We start from the raw sequence: 17071 nt of genomic DNA, 5'->3' as shown, positions 1-17071 counted from the left end.
TATGTAGCACTTGCATTCAGAATACATTGTTGCACATCGTTTGCATTCAATGACTGTATTTTGTAAACCTTTGACTTCAGACTTTGGTATAAGGTCTGGGAATCTTGGCAGTCAGTTCACTAGTCAATTCTGACCTACTCCTTGTTATATGAAATAAATGTCCATCCAATCCCACACTGCATTACTGTGTGGTGAAACTACATAATGCACAAATGCTGCAATGAAAGGTTTTCTATAAACTCTGCTACTGTGCCATTCAAAATGTTATTTAAATTCCTCTGTTCAATCAACATTACTGCATAAAACAGAGGACCAATTAACTGTTTTCCCCAAATACTGCATCAAATTTTGATGGCAATTTCACTTGATGGAGTGTCCCATGCCCAGTATGGATTCTTTTGTGCCCATTAGTGCATGTAATGTGTATTGTATCTTGGGTAATGAATATCCAAGATGGAATTTAAGATTTCATCTTGGGTATTTTATATCTGAACTTTATTGCAAATATCAGTTCACACAATGTTTTCAATAAAATTTTAATTTACATCTATCATATTTATCGAAAAATTGTACCAATCCATTTATTGCTGTTCCTCACCCTCATGTAGTGCTTGTTGTTGGCATTGAAGTGCACATTGCATTCATGCAGAATTCAATGCCACACTAATACCCACCAGTGGTTGGTTGTAGGTTCATGCCTTGTCAATGGGCTGTCTGTGTGAAGTTTTACAGTTTTCTTTGCATTTGTAACACCTAAATAGGATCAGTTTTCCATAAAAAGTCCTTCTGGGTGGCATCCTCCTCGACAGATCATTCCTGTGGATGTGCAAACATATATGCCACAGTGGCTGCATGGTCATTGCCACTATTCTTCAATGACCTGATGTACTGTTATTAAATAAGTTATAGTTGCAATTATTACACACACAACTATATATACAATGTAGTTTTCAGTTGGTTTTGATATTTTCCATTAAATTAATTTAGATTATTTACATATCCATATCATTGCTAACCTAAATCTAACTGTACCAGTAAATTTAACATGCTTACATTGCATTTATGTTATGCAGTGATGCACCATTATACCTTGCACGTTGGGCAGTGAAGCATTTACTTGACAGCTTATTCCAAGATCCTGCTTCATACTTTAAACTTTACCCTTTTAAAATAGTAAGTGGTTGTTGTGTTTTGTTTCTTAGTGTTTTATCTTACGTAATAATGAATTTCTTATATATATATAAACACCTCAAAATTAGTAAACATCAAACACCTTGATGTTTACTAATAAGACAAATGATTGCCATATTGAATCAGGCTACTTTACCACTACTATTAGTAATTAAATTCTGAGTAATTGATACTAGAGGTAGGCATTAGGTGCCATCTCTTAAATTCAATACATGGTAAAGTAGCCCGATTCAATATGACAATTGTTTGGCTCATATTCATTAGTTTAAGGAAGTAATTTTATGAAAAAACTCAAAAGTTTACTATGATTTGTAAATTCAAAGTTTATTCACAACTTTACTAACATGGTTATAAAAGTGACATCAGTCAATAATTTATGTGCACATAATAATAATACAAAACTGAATTTTAGTTTTAATACTGCGTAACTAATCTTAAGTACAATTCTCAGTCCGCCATCATTAAGTTTATTAATTTTCTCGAGGCCACACTAGCTGTATTGACTTTCGTAGGTCTTAAAATAAGGATCTCTTCTCGTCAAACATATAATTCATAATCGTCAAACTCGTCTCCAATATATCAGTGAAAAAAGTTTGCGTCTACGACAAAATTATTTATGTTACTATAACTTTTATGATCACATCTTATCAAAATAACTATGATTCATTATGATACATTTTTTTTAAAACTCAACTTATACGGGTGAGGTTAACAGTAAGGTTAGAAATTATTCATAGTTTGAATATGTACAAATGAATGATGACTTTTTATTGTTTTACTATCTCAATTTGTGCTATAATTTACACGTATGACAATGCAAACAATTAAAACTTAATACGTAGAATAATACTAGGGAATGTCTTTAATGAATAAAACTCATATTAAAAAATGTTAATAACAAACTAATATTACAACATTGATATGATGTATATATCATTTTCTAAACTTACTTAAAAAATCTCATTTATACATAATTTTCCATTTATCACAATTAAAACTTGATATACCATTAAGACATTGCTCAAATTGATACTTTCATTTTGATATACAATATTATATATTATAACTATCATAATGCACAAAACAAAAATGTTTATAATTTCAGATTTTAATTTTATTGTTTAAATAATTAACAAACTTACAAGAAATCTACTGCCCCAGAGCAAAAGGCTCTATCAAAAATTGAGTTATGCACTCAGTATCATGCATAATCAGCGTCCTTTGTTGATACCGTCCGATATCTAGAGTGAAATTTTATGCAAGATGTTGGGCGTTGTCAATAAAGGATACTAATTAGGCATGATATCAAGCATGTGACTTGATTTTTTCTAGATAGATTTTTCTGCAAAGGGTGGTGGAAATATGAAAGATTATGTTAAGTAATCGTCATTTTTTTTTTAAAGAATATTTTTTTATACGCCTAAATATTATAAGCTGCTTGTTTTAAACTAATTTTTGAAAAATGAAATAGTAAACTTTTCATGTTTTTATTTTCTTTTTGGATTTATTTATTATATAACAATAAACAATGACATTTTAATTATAAATATCGAACTTTTTACAATAAGCTCGTCAAAATCTGTATACTATTATAATGGAAATCATATTTCAATGAAATAGCAAATTTTGTTACGATTTCTTAATTCTCAAAGAAAAACAATTGTAAAAAATCCGGCAAAGCACTATTTCAGACTATAACAATCCCACAAGACCAAGCACAGCATATTAATGGTGGCAAGTAAAAAAATTTTATATTCTACATGAATGTTTACTTTGAATATTTCAAATTATTTCTAGCTTTTTAATTATAATTTTTAAAATATTACTAAAGAGCATTTAAAGAAAATGAATGGAAAACATTCTCCGTAGAAGCAATCGAACGACACATGTAGTAAAATCATAAAATTCGGTAGATTGTCTATGGTAAGGGGATATTTTAAATTTTACATTTGAACACATGATGTGAAATTACATTTTCATATATAACAAAAATATATTTTACATGAATATATGGTATGAATAATATACACATTGTCAAGTACATTACACTTAAGCCTTTAATATGACAGATAAAATTCCAATTGTTTTTAATTTTTTTGCAGTTTATATGATTTTTTTCCAAGAGATTTTATCCAATTTTAATTTAAGGCTTTTGATATTAAGATATAAATGAAACATTTAAATCTTTCAGTGCCTTACGGACAGAATTTCCGATTGCATTCTGCACGCGTCCGATAATTTGATTAAAAAATTATGCCAGAGGTAATGCATAATATTTATTATTATATTGTTTTCCAAAATTCTCACATTTATTAATTTGTAACATTTAATTATGATGAATAACGAAGTTAGATTTGTTCTATTTATGAGCAAATTTAATCGAGTGTCAGTTTTTAACGTTACACTTCATTTTTTATTTTGGCACTCTGAATTACAGTAAGCGCCACAATACTACTAGTAATTTTAAAAAGTTTATGATAAATGGAATATGTATAGAGAAATTACTATAAAAGCAGATATGATTTTGCAAGAAGTTTAACTTTAAAGAAGTTTTATATCTTACTCCACATAATTTAAATAAAAGTAACCATCACAGTATTATCGATATTGTGCTTTTGAAAATTTGTTCAATTTTTCAGCCAGAATTTATTAAACATTCTGCAAGATGCACTCGAATTTCAATGCATTATCGACAGGATAACATTTCAAATTTCTACTTTCAACCAGGTTAAAAATTTTCCTAACAACAATTTTAAACTCTAACTCTTCATTATTTTAAATTACATTTAAAACATTTAAATTATTATGTTATAGAATATAAATAAATGCCAGTCAATAGCATGCAACAATGTTAATAATTTACCAACAATTTTCAACAGTTTACTATTTCGCTTGATATCAGATTTGGTCCCTTTTCTTTATCAATAAAAGCGCAAACCTGTTCCATATGTTATTTATATACTGAATTTATATATTTACAATCTCATGTAACGTCTCATTCATCAATTAATTTATACACATACACAAAAATATCGTATCTATGAAGAGCACGGCAAGTGTATTTACAAGAGGATTCGACATTTCACTTACACTATCTCACTTTTACAAAATATAATTGTGAGAGGACTTGAATTTGTTTCTCTCATACATACTAATACACGATGTCACAACAATTATGAAATTTTGTTCAAAAATGATATTATTTTTTTTTTTTTATGATGCATGTTTGTATAATATTATGTTCATTTTATCCTCTAAAGATGGTTCTATCTCTATAATTATATAAGAAAATTGTCGCGAAAATAAAATGCTAATATAACTTTTTCTTAAATATATGAAAAACTTATGGTAATAATAATAATATAAACTTTTTAATTTGTATTAATCAACAAGATAATCACTTAATGGTAAACTTTTTAAGAAAAAATTAATAATATTAATAGATAAAAAGTTATTGAATTTCATTTTGTTTTTTTCATATAAGCTGTACTATGTATATAGGATTTTTTTTCAAATTTAATTCACAGTAAATTTCATAAGTAGGTACCCATGTTGTCACGTCAAAGAATTCTTACTGCAGAATTCCGGTTCGTGCATGACTATTTCATTGACGCACGGGCTGGAAGAAGAAATGTTGAATATACAGCCTTCTATTAATAATTTCGTGCGGAACGTTGCACTCTGTCGATAATCACCTCTTCTCCAAAACAAATGCTTTCCTAGGACCCTATGCCAAGGCTTGAGAGCTGTGTTTAAGTCTTTGCATTGCTGGAAATACGAAATATATTATTAAAATCGTAAGTGCCAACTTTCAATTAGTTTTTGATTCTCGATAAATAACAATTGCACCGGTTCCCATTTTATCGGAACGTGACAACACTCCGACGAAGCAAGAACTGGTGTGAATGTTAATATTGTATATTTAAAATATATTAATTATTTAAAACTCATTAGCAATCGTTAAAAGAAATTAAAACATCAAAAATCCTTTAAAAAATTTTACCTATGATATCTTGATTCTTAACATTTCACATAACATTCACTAGGCTAGGAAGATGTTTGTTCTTTTTTGGCAGAAAATGAAATAACAGATCTAATGCCTTTAACCGACGTCTAAAGAAATAAAATTTTAAATTAGATAATTTTAATAATACCTTTTACTATTTACAATATTAAACTCACCTTTTTCTTCATACCATTTAGATATTCTTTATACATTTCTGATCTCAAGTAACGTGGATAACTATCGTTCTTCATCAACTGATACAAATGTGCCTGTAATCGATATAAAATGTGACTAAATTTTATATTTCTTCTACATAATTTACGTATTAATATAATTTAATTATTTTTAACATACTGCGGCTTCGTTAAAAGTCCATCTGTCGGGAGTTTCCATATTTCTCTTTGTGATTTCGTAACTTTTAGAATCAATATTTATCGGGCAGTTGGCATCGGAATCGAGATATTCGCTAAAAATGAGAATGCCGTTAAAAATAGGAATATTGCTAATAATACTAATGTTAACATTTAATGCATACAAAATTAAATTTTGTGATGTATTATTGCCTTTACAGAAAGAATTGAAATCATACAACTGCATAGTATTGAATGTAAAGTTCTGGAGATTTTTCTTCCAGAAACGGATGCTTATATATTTTTCAAATTATTTTAGCAGTTTGTTAGGTATACTGATTCTAACGTTCCATTGAAACTAAATATTTTTATATAGAAAAGGATTTCTATACAAAACCTGGAAAATTTTCATAAAATTGATTGATACCAGGGAAAAAAGGCCACAAAAAGAACTATCCCAAACATCCGACAGTCATGCTAAACATGCATCCCATTTTGTCCAATTGTATATTAACTGTGAAGTTATTTTATTAAAATAGTGTAATGCTTAGCTGTCATAACTGTAATAGTCAAAAAAGTACTGGTCCACAAACTGTTAATAGTAATGATTAAAAAATTTGAGGAAACATGATCTTTAGCACCTAAACATAAAAGTGTATGATATTATATGTACAGACTGAGATTACAGAAGTTGCAATATCCATTGTCTGCATTCCTGTTGTTAGTTGTAGTGGTGCATGTGTGTAGCAAAGCAGCTGAATATGTTATATAAAGGTCCTTTGTAAAGTTTTACTCATTCATTGTCGGCTGCAACAAGGAAATCCAGAAACAGACTGTCTTTTAAGCCTGAATTTTCTGTCAAGAATGGAAGTCAACTATATGTGATGTTGGGCAATACTTCTCATAAAATGTGTCATTTTTATATGAATGGAACTTTTTTAATTCTCCCTGCCCAAGAGCACTGAAAGGACCTTTTAGCTGTAGCCATTCCACAATGGGGACAACCATGTTATGAGAGATGAAACCAATTTATCTGGACACACTGTTCAAAAAAAAATTCTCCATCCAGATTTTTCTAGATTCCCACAGAGCAAAATGTGACTGTAAACATCCAAAACCATCAAATTTGGGTTTTAAATGTGTAGCATGTTCCATTTGGTAAGATTTCACTATAACTTTTACAGTAAGACTTTTTTTCTTTGAGGAAATCCACTCAATAGGAGAACTGACATACTCCATTACCACAAAAGGATATCACAATAAGGTTTGAAGTTTCATTATTGCTGCAGTTGCTGAGGAGTTATGTTGATATCCTTTCCTCATCCTGTAAGGAACCAAGTCTGAGCTTTATTTTTATTTTACTTTTATTTTGCTTTCATTATATTTTGTTTGGGGCTTATGTTTAGTTAAGACAAAGGTTTCCTCACCATTCACCTTAGTAACTTAAAAATAGAAGAAAAACCAACTCACCGACGAAAGAAAAGCGCCGTAGAAAAACTCGCGCACCCCAAGCGGAAAAAAGTAAGTCCGCACCGAGAAAAAGGGGGGGGAAGACCCCACAACCCAGTTAGGAATCGCTAAACCTTAAAAGAATAAAGCATCCCGATAATTGTTAAAAAGAATAATGTAAAAGGTTAGCGAAGTATTGTCGGAAAATAATCTGCCAGATAAACAAGAAAAATTTAATGTTACAGATAAGTATGTAAATGAGGAGAGTGAGCTCATTCAGAATTGTGACGTCACCTCACACTATAAAGCCTCTAACTCAAGTGAAAACGAACGAGGTGAATTCCTGATAGCAACGAGCTTTGGTGAGCTTCGTAGCAGTGAACGAGAGAGGTGTCCGATAGGATTTTGAAGTTATTCGATTTGTGGATCGACGATTATAGAAAGTCTTGAGAGTTTGAGGAAATAGGTTCCTAGTATATTGAGGTGACGATTAGGATCTTTAATTTATAAGAATTATTGTTTATAAGTTAATTCTTTGATTTTGTCGAATTCCAAAGGGGAATAGAATTAAGTTAGAAATAGATTGATTTGAGTTTGTCGGATTGATTCTTGTTGAATTTCATTGAATAAATTATTGTTTGATTTTTACTAAATACTGTATATAGTTTATTACTAGAAGTTTAATTAAATATTTGATTTTGTTATTGACAAACTTTGTCATTATTTAATTCGGTGCACGCTTAAAGTCCAGGCCTGGCACACTAACGCGAATCCGCGTAAAGTACCCGTTAGGGAACGGCTATTCCCGGCACACAGTAGTGTCAATAATCGTTGGAAAGTAGGAAAAATAATATAGTACTTTACAATCCAAATGTAAAATGGTAGCCTGACAATAATTCTCCATAAAAAAACAAGGAAAGTGTTTCCTGGAGAACTGATTTTCTGATCTCAAGGTAGTGAAGATAATGTCAAGTTAGAATTAGCATGACAAATGTAATATCGATGATGATATTGATAGTTTAGTTTGAAAAGTTAGATAGGCAGTTTCAAGAATGCCAACATTCCCTCATGATTTAGGACAATAGGCATACTATAGGTTTCAAACAATCTGTAATGAGTTGAGAGAGTAACTGGTTCTTGCTTTGCTTTCTGAAAAATTCAAGACATCATTGGTCAGGTGATTCCTGGTGAAATAAGGAATTACAATAAGTTCTTTGAATGCAAACACTTTATAATATTCTGCAGGAGACAAATTAAGAGTTTGTTGTGGCCACAATTTGCAACCAGAATGAGGAGCTACATATATATATATATATTAATAGTAGAACAACTCAAAGAATTAAAGGTAGCAGATTTTTTTTAACCCTTTGATGAATGGGTTGACAGTGACTCCCTCTCCTCTCGAAGTTAGTTTTTAAGAAACGAGATATTTATGAGAAAATTAATATCTTGTCTTTGATTCATATTTTTAATAAATCAGGCAATATTTTCTTCTGATTTGACTATGTTGAAAATCTCCAACTATTCAAGAGATGGTGAGTGTGAATGACTACTAAATGCCATGTTTGTGTTTTAGCATAGAATTTTTCAGAATAATTTCATGAAACTTACAAATATCAACAAATAAAACCCAGCAATCGTTTAACTTTAATATGTATCAGGCTATATTACTACTACGATTAATTAAATGCTAAATAATTTGGCACTAAAGGTAGCTGTTAGGTGCCATATTATTAATTTAATTATAGTTATTAAATTTAGTATTTTAATAATTTAGAAGGTTCTGAAAGAAAGGAACTGGCCCAAAGTGGGACTGGAACCTGCAACTCTCAGTTACCCATAATCACATTATGTAATAGCTTATATTGACTATTTGGTGGTATTTTCTGAGAAAATGGGAAACTCGTCTAATTTACTTAGATGTAGTATTCCATAAATTGCATAATAACAGCTTTATGATTAAATTAGCCAATCCACATGTTAAGTTTATGGGTGAGGGAGGTGGAACCATAATTAGAATCTGTAGAACCCAACAAGAAAATCTTTTGTATATTCCCTGTGTTAACTAAATAATATTTTATTATTGGCACTATGCCACTGTTGTTCTCCCCCAATATTTCTAAGTCTTTCATAATAAGATGTTCTGACACATCATAACATTCTATTGATACTTGCTTGGCTCAAATGGGTGAAAACAGAAGGGAACTTCCTGCTCCATTTATTAGCAAAAAGCTTGGTGTTGCAGAACTTCAATGGGCACCATCATAAAAGGAAACTTATACTGTTTTGTAAAAGCTGAAAAGATTTTATTATTGGATTTATTGGAATCAGAATTATTTGAACCTAATCACTCCATAAAGTACAAAACTTGACATGTAGGGTCTAACTCTCCAGCAGTATAATATTCAAATTTTCCACCATAAGGGAATTGAATGTACTAATGCTGTTGCCCTCTCTGATGTTTCAATTTAAAAACTGGGAAAAGGGATCGTGTATATGGTTTGTAAGAATATAGAATGACAATCTCCATGAAACAGAAGACTATTAGAACCTCTGTTTATATTATTGCATAAACTGGCAAATAGTAAATGTACAGTTGTTATTACAGAGTAAATAAAGTCATTACAAAAGTACAGCATGATTCAAATTATTACTGTATAACTGAATTTATACATGTAATTTGTACTGCCCAAAGGCAAAGGGCTTTTTTTTTATACAGTACTGTATTGATATTGCCCAATATCTAGCGTGAAAAATGTTCTGTAGTAGTTTCTCCAATGCTAAGTAACTTACCAGGCAGCAATTATCATCCTGGTTGAGGGTTTCATCATCTTCAAATCTTGAAGAAAAGTCTTATGCCTATTATTTGCCATAAGAAAAATGGCCAGCTAATCGGACTCTTCTATGGGCAATAATGTTATGAAATTTACACATCTCACTCCTTCAGAAGACCTGTTCCATTGGTGATATGATCTAAATATTGGATCTTTAGGATTCATCATAAGCATTTTTGTTGGAAGACATCAATCCTTCTGATGTTTCCCGATGTCTTCCAGGGATCACAACAGGGCTTAAAGTGACTCACTTTTTTAGCTTTCCATGTGGAATTTATTTTTGTAAATGTGTTCAGGAGCAAAATAGCAACCAGCACCCCCCATACTGCAATCATCCAACATTCAAGCTGCAAGAAACATAAATAAATGCAATGAAGCCTTTGGTACCAAGCAGTTAAGACTGACGACTGCCCTTCGGATGTATCAATATCAAAGTATTAGTGCTAAAAGTGTTGCTAGTGTGAGCAATGTTGTAGACTCAGGTGCCAGTCCAGAAAACCAATCATTGCAACAACCAGTGCTTCAACTTTGTAGTACAAAAGATGGTGCTTATATTGCAGAGCTTATATGGACTATGAAAATGACAGCCAGCAATTATTCATTTGCATCATGTCATGATATAAAGGAGACAATCAATGCCAAGTNAAAAAATAATATAGTACTTTACAGCATTCATACAATCCACAATGCCTTTTTGAAAGGCATGAAAGAGTTGGGCAGAGATGGTGGTGATCTTATCATAGCAACACACAGCTTTTTTGATGGGTGGCCTCTAGGTGGGATGAATACACAGAAATTCAAAAGAAACTTAATTTGCCATGCAACAAATTTATGAAGTGTTCATCAACTAGATAAATGACGTTTGGTCCTGCAGCAAAACGATTGATCGAACAATGGGAAGAACTCATACTTCCTAAAGCACATTCCTCAAAAATTCCAGCTTAATGAATTGAGATTATCTTATATGAAACACTAAGTCATTGAAGTGTTCTACCATCAAAGCTGAACTCTATTTGGGAATATCTAGTGCTGAACTATTCACAAAGTTTACTGGGCATTTTCAGTGCAATGATCCTTTAATACATAAACTTTATAGTGAATTGCTTACTCTGGTGTGATGAAGTGCAGAAATTGCAGCATGACTTAAACAAAAGAAATTTTTTAACAAGAAATCAAAAAATATATCTTGAAATTTGACATGTTATATGGAGACACATTCTGGTAGTTATGTTACTCTTCCATTTCCTTTGCTATATAGCAGTAGGAATTTAATGCAGGCCCAGTCTGGCTTAATGCAGTCTTACTAGTCTCTTTTCTGGAGTTTAAACTCAGCCTAACTATTTTCATATTTAATTTTTTCAGTCCAATTAAAAATCAATCTAATATCATATGCAATGTTATTGATACAGAATGTGTGTGTGTGTGTTTTTTTTAAATAATGGCTCTTTTAGTTCACTTTAATGCTTAGTTTTTTTTTTTTAGCTTTTTTTCAGTGTGAACTCTCTTTTTTCACTTTTTTTTTTCACTGTCATGACTGCTTTAAGCCCTGTCACAATGGAGGTGAGAATGTGGATGGATGATGAGGACCAGAAGATTCCTTTCCAATGCAACACCTCACATCACTACCCAAGTAAGTAAAACTCTCCACTTTTTCCAATCAATGTGCTCAGACCATTACTTCCCACATTTGGGCAGCATTTATCCTGAGCTCAATGTGACTGTGGTGTACCGTAACATTGCCTCATTTTCCTCCAATACGGCAATATTGTCAGCAAAAACCAAATATCTAAGACGATCTTGGTTAGACCAGTGGATGCCGGCTGGCCGGCCTCAACACGTGCACCAGGCTCATCTGCCTGTCACATAATGTAATCGAAGGCAACAAGAAAGAGGAAAGGGGACAGAACACAACCCTGCCTGACTCCTGTCGTAATTTCAAAGAAGTCTGTACGGCCACCCCCAGTCTTGACACAACAACTTGAATGCAAATATAAGGTCTTGAAAACAGTTACAAAGTTTGCCAGTACACCATATAGTCGCAGGATCCACCAGAGGGACACATAGTGAACACTGCCTTCCTGAAGTCAATGAAATTGTGATGGCCAATGAGTGTCGATACTCAATGCATTGTTTGATGACATTTCGAAGGGAGAAGATCTGCTTGCTGATTGTTCTGTAATTATAACAGAAAATTTTTCACACAACATATATAGAAGTTTGGTAACAATTTGGTTTATATATCAGGAACTATACATTGAACCAAAAAACATTTTTGACAATGATTAATATGGTACATGGTTGCCTCCTGCAGAGTTGATGTGTGGGATGCTTTATGAAGACAAGTTACATGTTCTATGAGATTTAGGTTTAGAGATCTTGCTGGTTATTTTGTTAAATAAAGCTGTAAATGCACAGGCATTGTCGTCTATGAAAATGAAATGCCAAAAAAGTCTCACGTGGAGTTCCAAAACATCATGCCATCCCAGACAATACCACTTCAAACTGGTCTCTTTGCACAATGTTCCTGGGATTTTTATATATTGAAAATCATTCTGTAAGAAACCTGATAGTCGTCATGTCAAAAAAAAAAATCAATCATACAATCTATTTATTAGCCAATGTTTAAAATCTATGCTGTATACCATCCCACATCCTAGAAATGTAGCAATAAATTGAAAGATTGTTGTAAGAGCATCTGAATTTTTAATCTTCAACATTGATGGAAATTAGTTTTGGTCTATATTGCAGCAATGCAGTTTTAGGTCTGCTGGACCTCCACACCAATCATGGTAACAAAAAAAAAAACTGTTCCAGGACAGAATAGTTCCACAGACATTACAGAGTGAATACGTCTTGTAAATTTAACTGTTGCAGAAGAGGAAAAAATGTATTTACCATACAGTCTTTGATGACATGTACTGTATATTATTTTTATTAATTGTGAAAAGACATTTATATAAACCTAGATGCAAAGGTATCAAAGTTTAAGTATATTAAGTATAACAAAAAAATTAAAACCAATAATTAATTGATTTTTATCTTAACTGGGTCAAATGTAAGACAAAATAATGAGTTATAACTGGACAAAATGAACTGACTTTCTATTACCATTCTAATGATATCTTACAGCTATTTGTAAGTTTTAATAAAATACTCACTTTTTTATGTTTTTGAGATAAAATTTTAACGTTCTTCAATAATCAATTAAAAATACATACAGTAGCTACTTTTTAAAAAATCAAAAATTTCAAGTTTATAAAAGCTACTCACTTCCATATTTCTCTCACTTTAACAGGAACATCTTTTGAATGAACTTGTTTCAGTTCTTGTACGGCATCCCAAAATCTTTCAATAAAAAGAAATATCTAAACACAATCTAAAATCATTAAGGTGTGAATTTGAAAATAATCCAAATTTATTAATCTACGAAAAGACCTGTCTTAAAAACAACAAATGGGGCTTTCCATAAATTACATAATGCAAATATGAATAGGAGGACTTATAAGCGGGTCATTATTATGATACATAGTAAATTGTGGGAGTGTTTACAAAAATGTAATGATGATTGTTAGATATGTAGAGATTAAGTTACTAGTTCTTCTGCTAAATGATGAAAGTTATAGCCAAATCTGAGAAATTGTTATTTTCTAATTCAACAAAAAACAGTAGAAATTGGCTTTTTGTTGGATCCTTGCCCATTTAGCATTCAGAAATACTGCTTATGTCACCTGCTTTGTAATGTAATTAGTAAAATAATACATAGCACAGAGTACTGAATTTAACATTTTTTATTTTTTAGTATAGTTAAGAAGGTTGATTTGAGAATATATTATGTAATTAAAGTGTAAAAATAGCATTATGTAATTTATGTATGATGCCAATACTAATTTTGTTAGTTTTACTTAATCTATTTTAATTAAAACAAATATTTACTTTAAATTTTCTGCACTGAATTCTTTTTCTAAGAATTTAAAAAATTGTTCTCTTCCAGCTGGATCTTTTAATAGTTCCTGAAGAGAAAATGCCCATCTTCTTACCCTTCTTGCGGGGATATCTTTACTGTAAATAAAAAAAACATACAGCAGTAATATTAATATAAACTGTACGTAAACCTAATGTACAGTACATACGGAATACACCAACAACTACCGGATTATATCATGATTATTTTAAATTAATTAATTAAATAATCTGTCACTAGAGGGAGGCATTAGGTGCCATCTCTTACTGGATTTAATAATTAGATCTTAGGCACGTGTTTACAGGATGCAGGTGCTGAATGCATCCCCAGCCAGCACCATATATAACCAACAATGGTTATCTAATGTATAAATATATCTGGAAGAGGAGATTGGGACAAAGACTCGGGTTGCATAACTGGAAACAATTTACACAGTAAGTGGCAGTTGCGGATTCAAGTGCTGCCCTGTACTGATTTTTTTCTTCCAGAAATTATTAAATCTAATAAGAGATAGATGGTGGCTAAAACCTCCCACTAGTGACAAATTATTTAGTAATTAATTTAAATTAATCTCAATATAATCTGTCAATTGTTGGCCTATGAAATATAAACTACCTTTGAATGTTTAATACTATTTTATGTCACATTTAAATATCAAATGTAGCTGTAAAAAGTCATGATAATTTCATTCAGACAGAGCCACTAGTAAATCTCGAAATAATAAGTTTAGGAGAATATAAATTTTTACATTGATTTCTATACTAAATTAAAGACTGAATATATAATAATTTGATTATCTGCTGTCATTAGAATGCAAAGGACTGACTATATTTTTGTAAATTATGTTATCTATAATTATTATATGATAATATTCATAATATAAATTAANTATCAACTCTAAAAAATATTAAAATATTGTTAAAAATAATTTGAAATAAATATTTGTTTATAAAACAAAAAACATAATTTGTTGGTTTAATATTTATAAATGCATTATTATTCCTTCAAAAAAATACAGTGAGGTCCCTTACAACAAAGTTCAAGAAATTGCATTATACAAGAGATGCATTATCAGACGATTTTACTTTGATCAATTAGTCTGGCTCATTGAGAAAAAGGACTGACTATATTTTTGTAAATTATGTTATCTATAATTATTATATGATAATATTCATAATATAAATTAATGACGTGTTTATATAAATTTTTAAATTAAAACAAAGCGATACAATGCTGAATTTAATTTCTATAATATTGACTGAAAAATCTTAAGAGACGTATTTACGTTTGTTTCTCCAATTCCCAAAATTCTACGCTGTCCGATATCCAAGGATTAGACGGCTCGGGATTTGTAATGAAAGGGTCGTATTCTTGATACTGTTCAAAATAACTTACATAGCTAAAATAAAATATTAATATATGTAAAATTTTTGAATAAAAGTAACTGACAAAAATTAATTATTTCAAGATAATTAATGTGTAATTTATTTAATATTTATGAATATCAAACCAAAAATCTACAAGATTATTCATATATTTGAGTGGATAACAAGGAACATTAATATAAATCATATTAAATGAACTTTCTTAATTTCATATGTTCTCATTCATTATCCATTTTTGAGAAAGTTAAGGCTTTTACTAAATAAATGTGGAGATAAAGAGCAGCTTTGCATTGCTTCTTTTGTAATGGGTATGTTCTTGGTTTCTATAACATTAAACAGTGAATAGATAATCTGCATTATCACATAATCTGAGATTAGAAACTGGCTGTACAGTACATACATTAGTAGAAATATCAATTGATGTCATTTGTTACATTAAAATAATCTTAAAAGATATGACTGGACTTGTCATTAGAGCATTTAAAGTCAGTTTTACTAGTTCAATTAACTTATAATGTATAGTTAAGTATTTCAATAAATCTATAACTTTTAAAATATTCAAATGATGGTCAAATTCTATATAATTAATCTACAGATCATATTTAATTCTAATTTGGAATTAAATTAGAATCATTTATGATGAAATAAAAATATATGAAATAATTCAATATAACACTATATTTTTATTTACGTCTTTATCTCCAGACTACGAGTTATTTCAATTTCTTAGCCTGAAATATTCATTGAAAACAACTCATATTAAATATATTTTCAATAACAATAAGTCATCAATTGATAATTCATATTAAATGACATTTCACAGTCTAAAATACTTTTCATCTAACATGAATTGATTAGATTTCAAACAATATTAATTGATGTCATTTAATATCAGATGACATCATTTTAACTATCTGAAGTTTTTGTTAGTGACAAGCTAGTGACAAATTATTTAATAATTAATTTAAAATCTTTGATATTTTGCTTTTGGGTGACAAAAATTTAGTGGCTTATTCATTTGGTTAAAAACTACCAGTATTAAGAAAAAGTGATCAAAATCTTAGATTTTGTGTTTGTGCCTTCTTCATAACATAAATTAATAATGTTCAGATTACAAAATATCATTTAAGAACATTACGTAAACAATTTAACTTGGGATAAAAACAAACAATGGTATATATGATTATTGAAGACATTATGAAAAATATATTTATTTGTTGTCTCCAATTAATCAATGGAAAAAATGCATGTTATAAAATATTAGTCAAGTTGCTATACTATCACAGTTTTGTTTATACTTCAAAGAATGGCATAGGATTCTGTTATGTCTTGTATATTATATTCAATATAAATTTATACAAGTAGATATAATTAAACGTATACTTACGAATCAGCAACTTTTGAAATCTTGACATTTCTTCTGTCCAATCTATTTTTTAATGTTTCCAACTGTAAATTGAAAAATTTAGTTTTTAAAATATGTTTGCTTAATTTTAATAATTATTCAAAAGTAAGAAAAAATAAGAAGTAAAATAAAAATTTTTTAATTTTATACCAAGATGATTTATATAAAAGACAAATAAATCAAAAATATAAGAATAGCAAATTTCTATATTATTATTATTATTATTATGTTGGGTTTAGTGGGTTATACTCGGTACACACCGGTGGCTGTGTACTATGCCGGACCAGAGTCAAGGCATAGCAACCAAAACAAAACTAAAATTAAATGTGTGTGTCAGTGTCAGTATTAAGGAATTTCCTAACAATATGGCATGTATTCAATATAGTGGCCTTCTGTAGTGTGATGTATGTATTTCTACTCAATTGTAATGTTCCCAGGCTTTTGTGTAGCGTGTGTGGTATCACACCTGTACAGGAGAGAACGACAGGTA

At 30.2% G+C, this 17071-nt stretch overlaps 1 protein-coding gene across 1 annotated transcript in view; it reads right to left on the bottom strand.

The window, feature by feature from the left end:
* Window positions 1-4706: 4706 nt before the first annotated feature.
* The window catches only part of LOC111615975 (regulator of G-protein signaling 7-like), a gene marked incomplete at its 5' end in the record, with an annotated part of 15535 nt that continues 3170 nt past the window's right edge, over window positions 4707-17071 (bottom strand). The window contains 8 exons of the mRNA XM_023357415.1: window positions 4707-4959; window positions 5195-5304; window positions 5374-5466; window positions 5552-5663; window positions 13101-13175; window positions 13764-13889; window positions 15077-15190; window positions 16564-16625. Coding sequence (XP_023213183.1) covers window positions 5239-5304; window positions 5374-5466; window positions 5552-5663; window positions 13101-13175; window positions 13764-13889; window positions 15077-15190; window positions 16564-16625 — 648 coding nt within the window. The remainder of the gene's footprint in view (window positions 4960-5194; window positions 5305-5373; window positions 5467-5551; window positions 5664-13100; window positions 13176-13763; window positions 13890-15076; window positions 15191-16563; window positions 16626-17071) is intronic.

Source organism: Centruroides sculpturatus, unplaced genomic scaffold (assembly GCF_000671375.1).
Source record: "Centruroides sculpturatus isolate CEXI.00-Female unplaced genomic scaffold, Cexi_2.0 scaffold2461, whole genome shotgun sequence".
NCBI classification, from domain to species: Eukaryota; Metazoa; Arthropoda; class Arachnida; order Scorpiones; family Buthidae; genus Centruroides; species Centruroides sculpturatus.
This window is presented reverse-complemented; position numbering and strand designations above follow the sequence as displayed.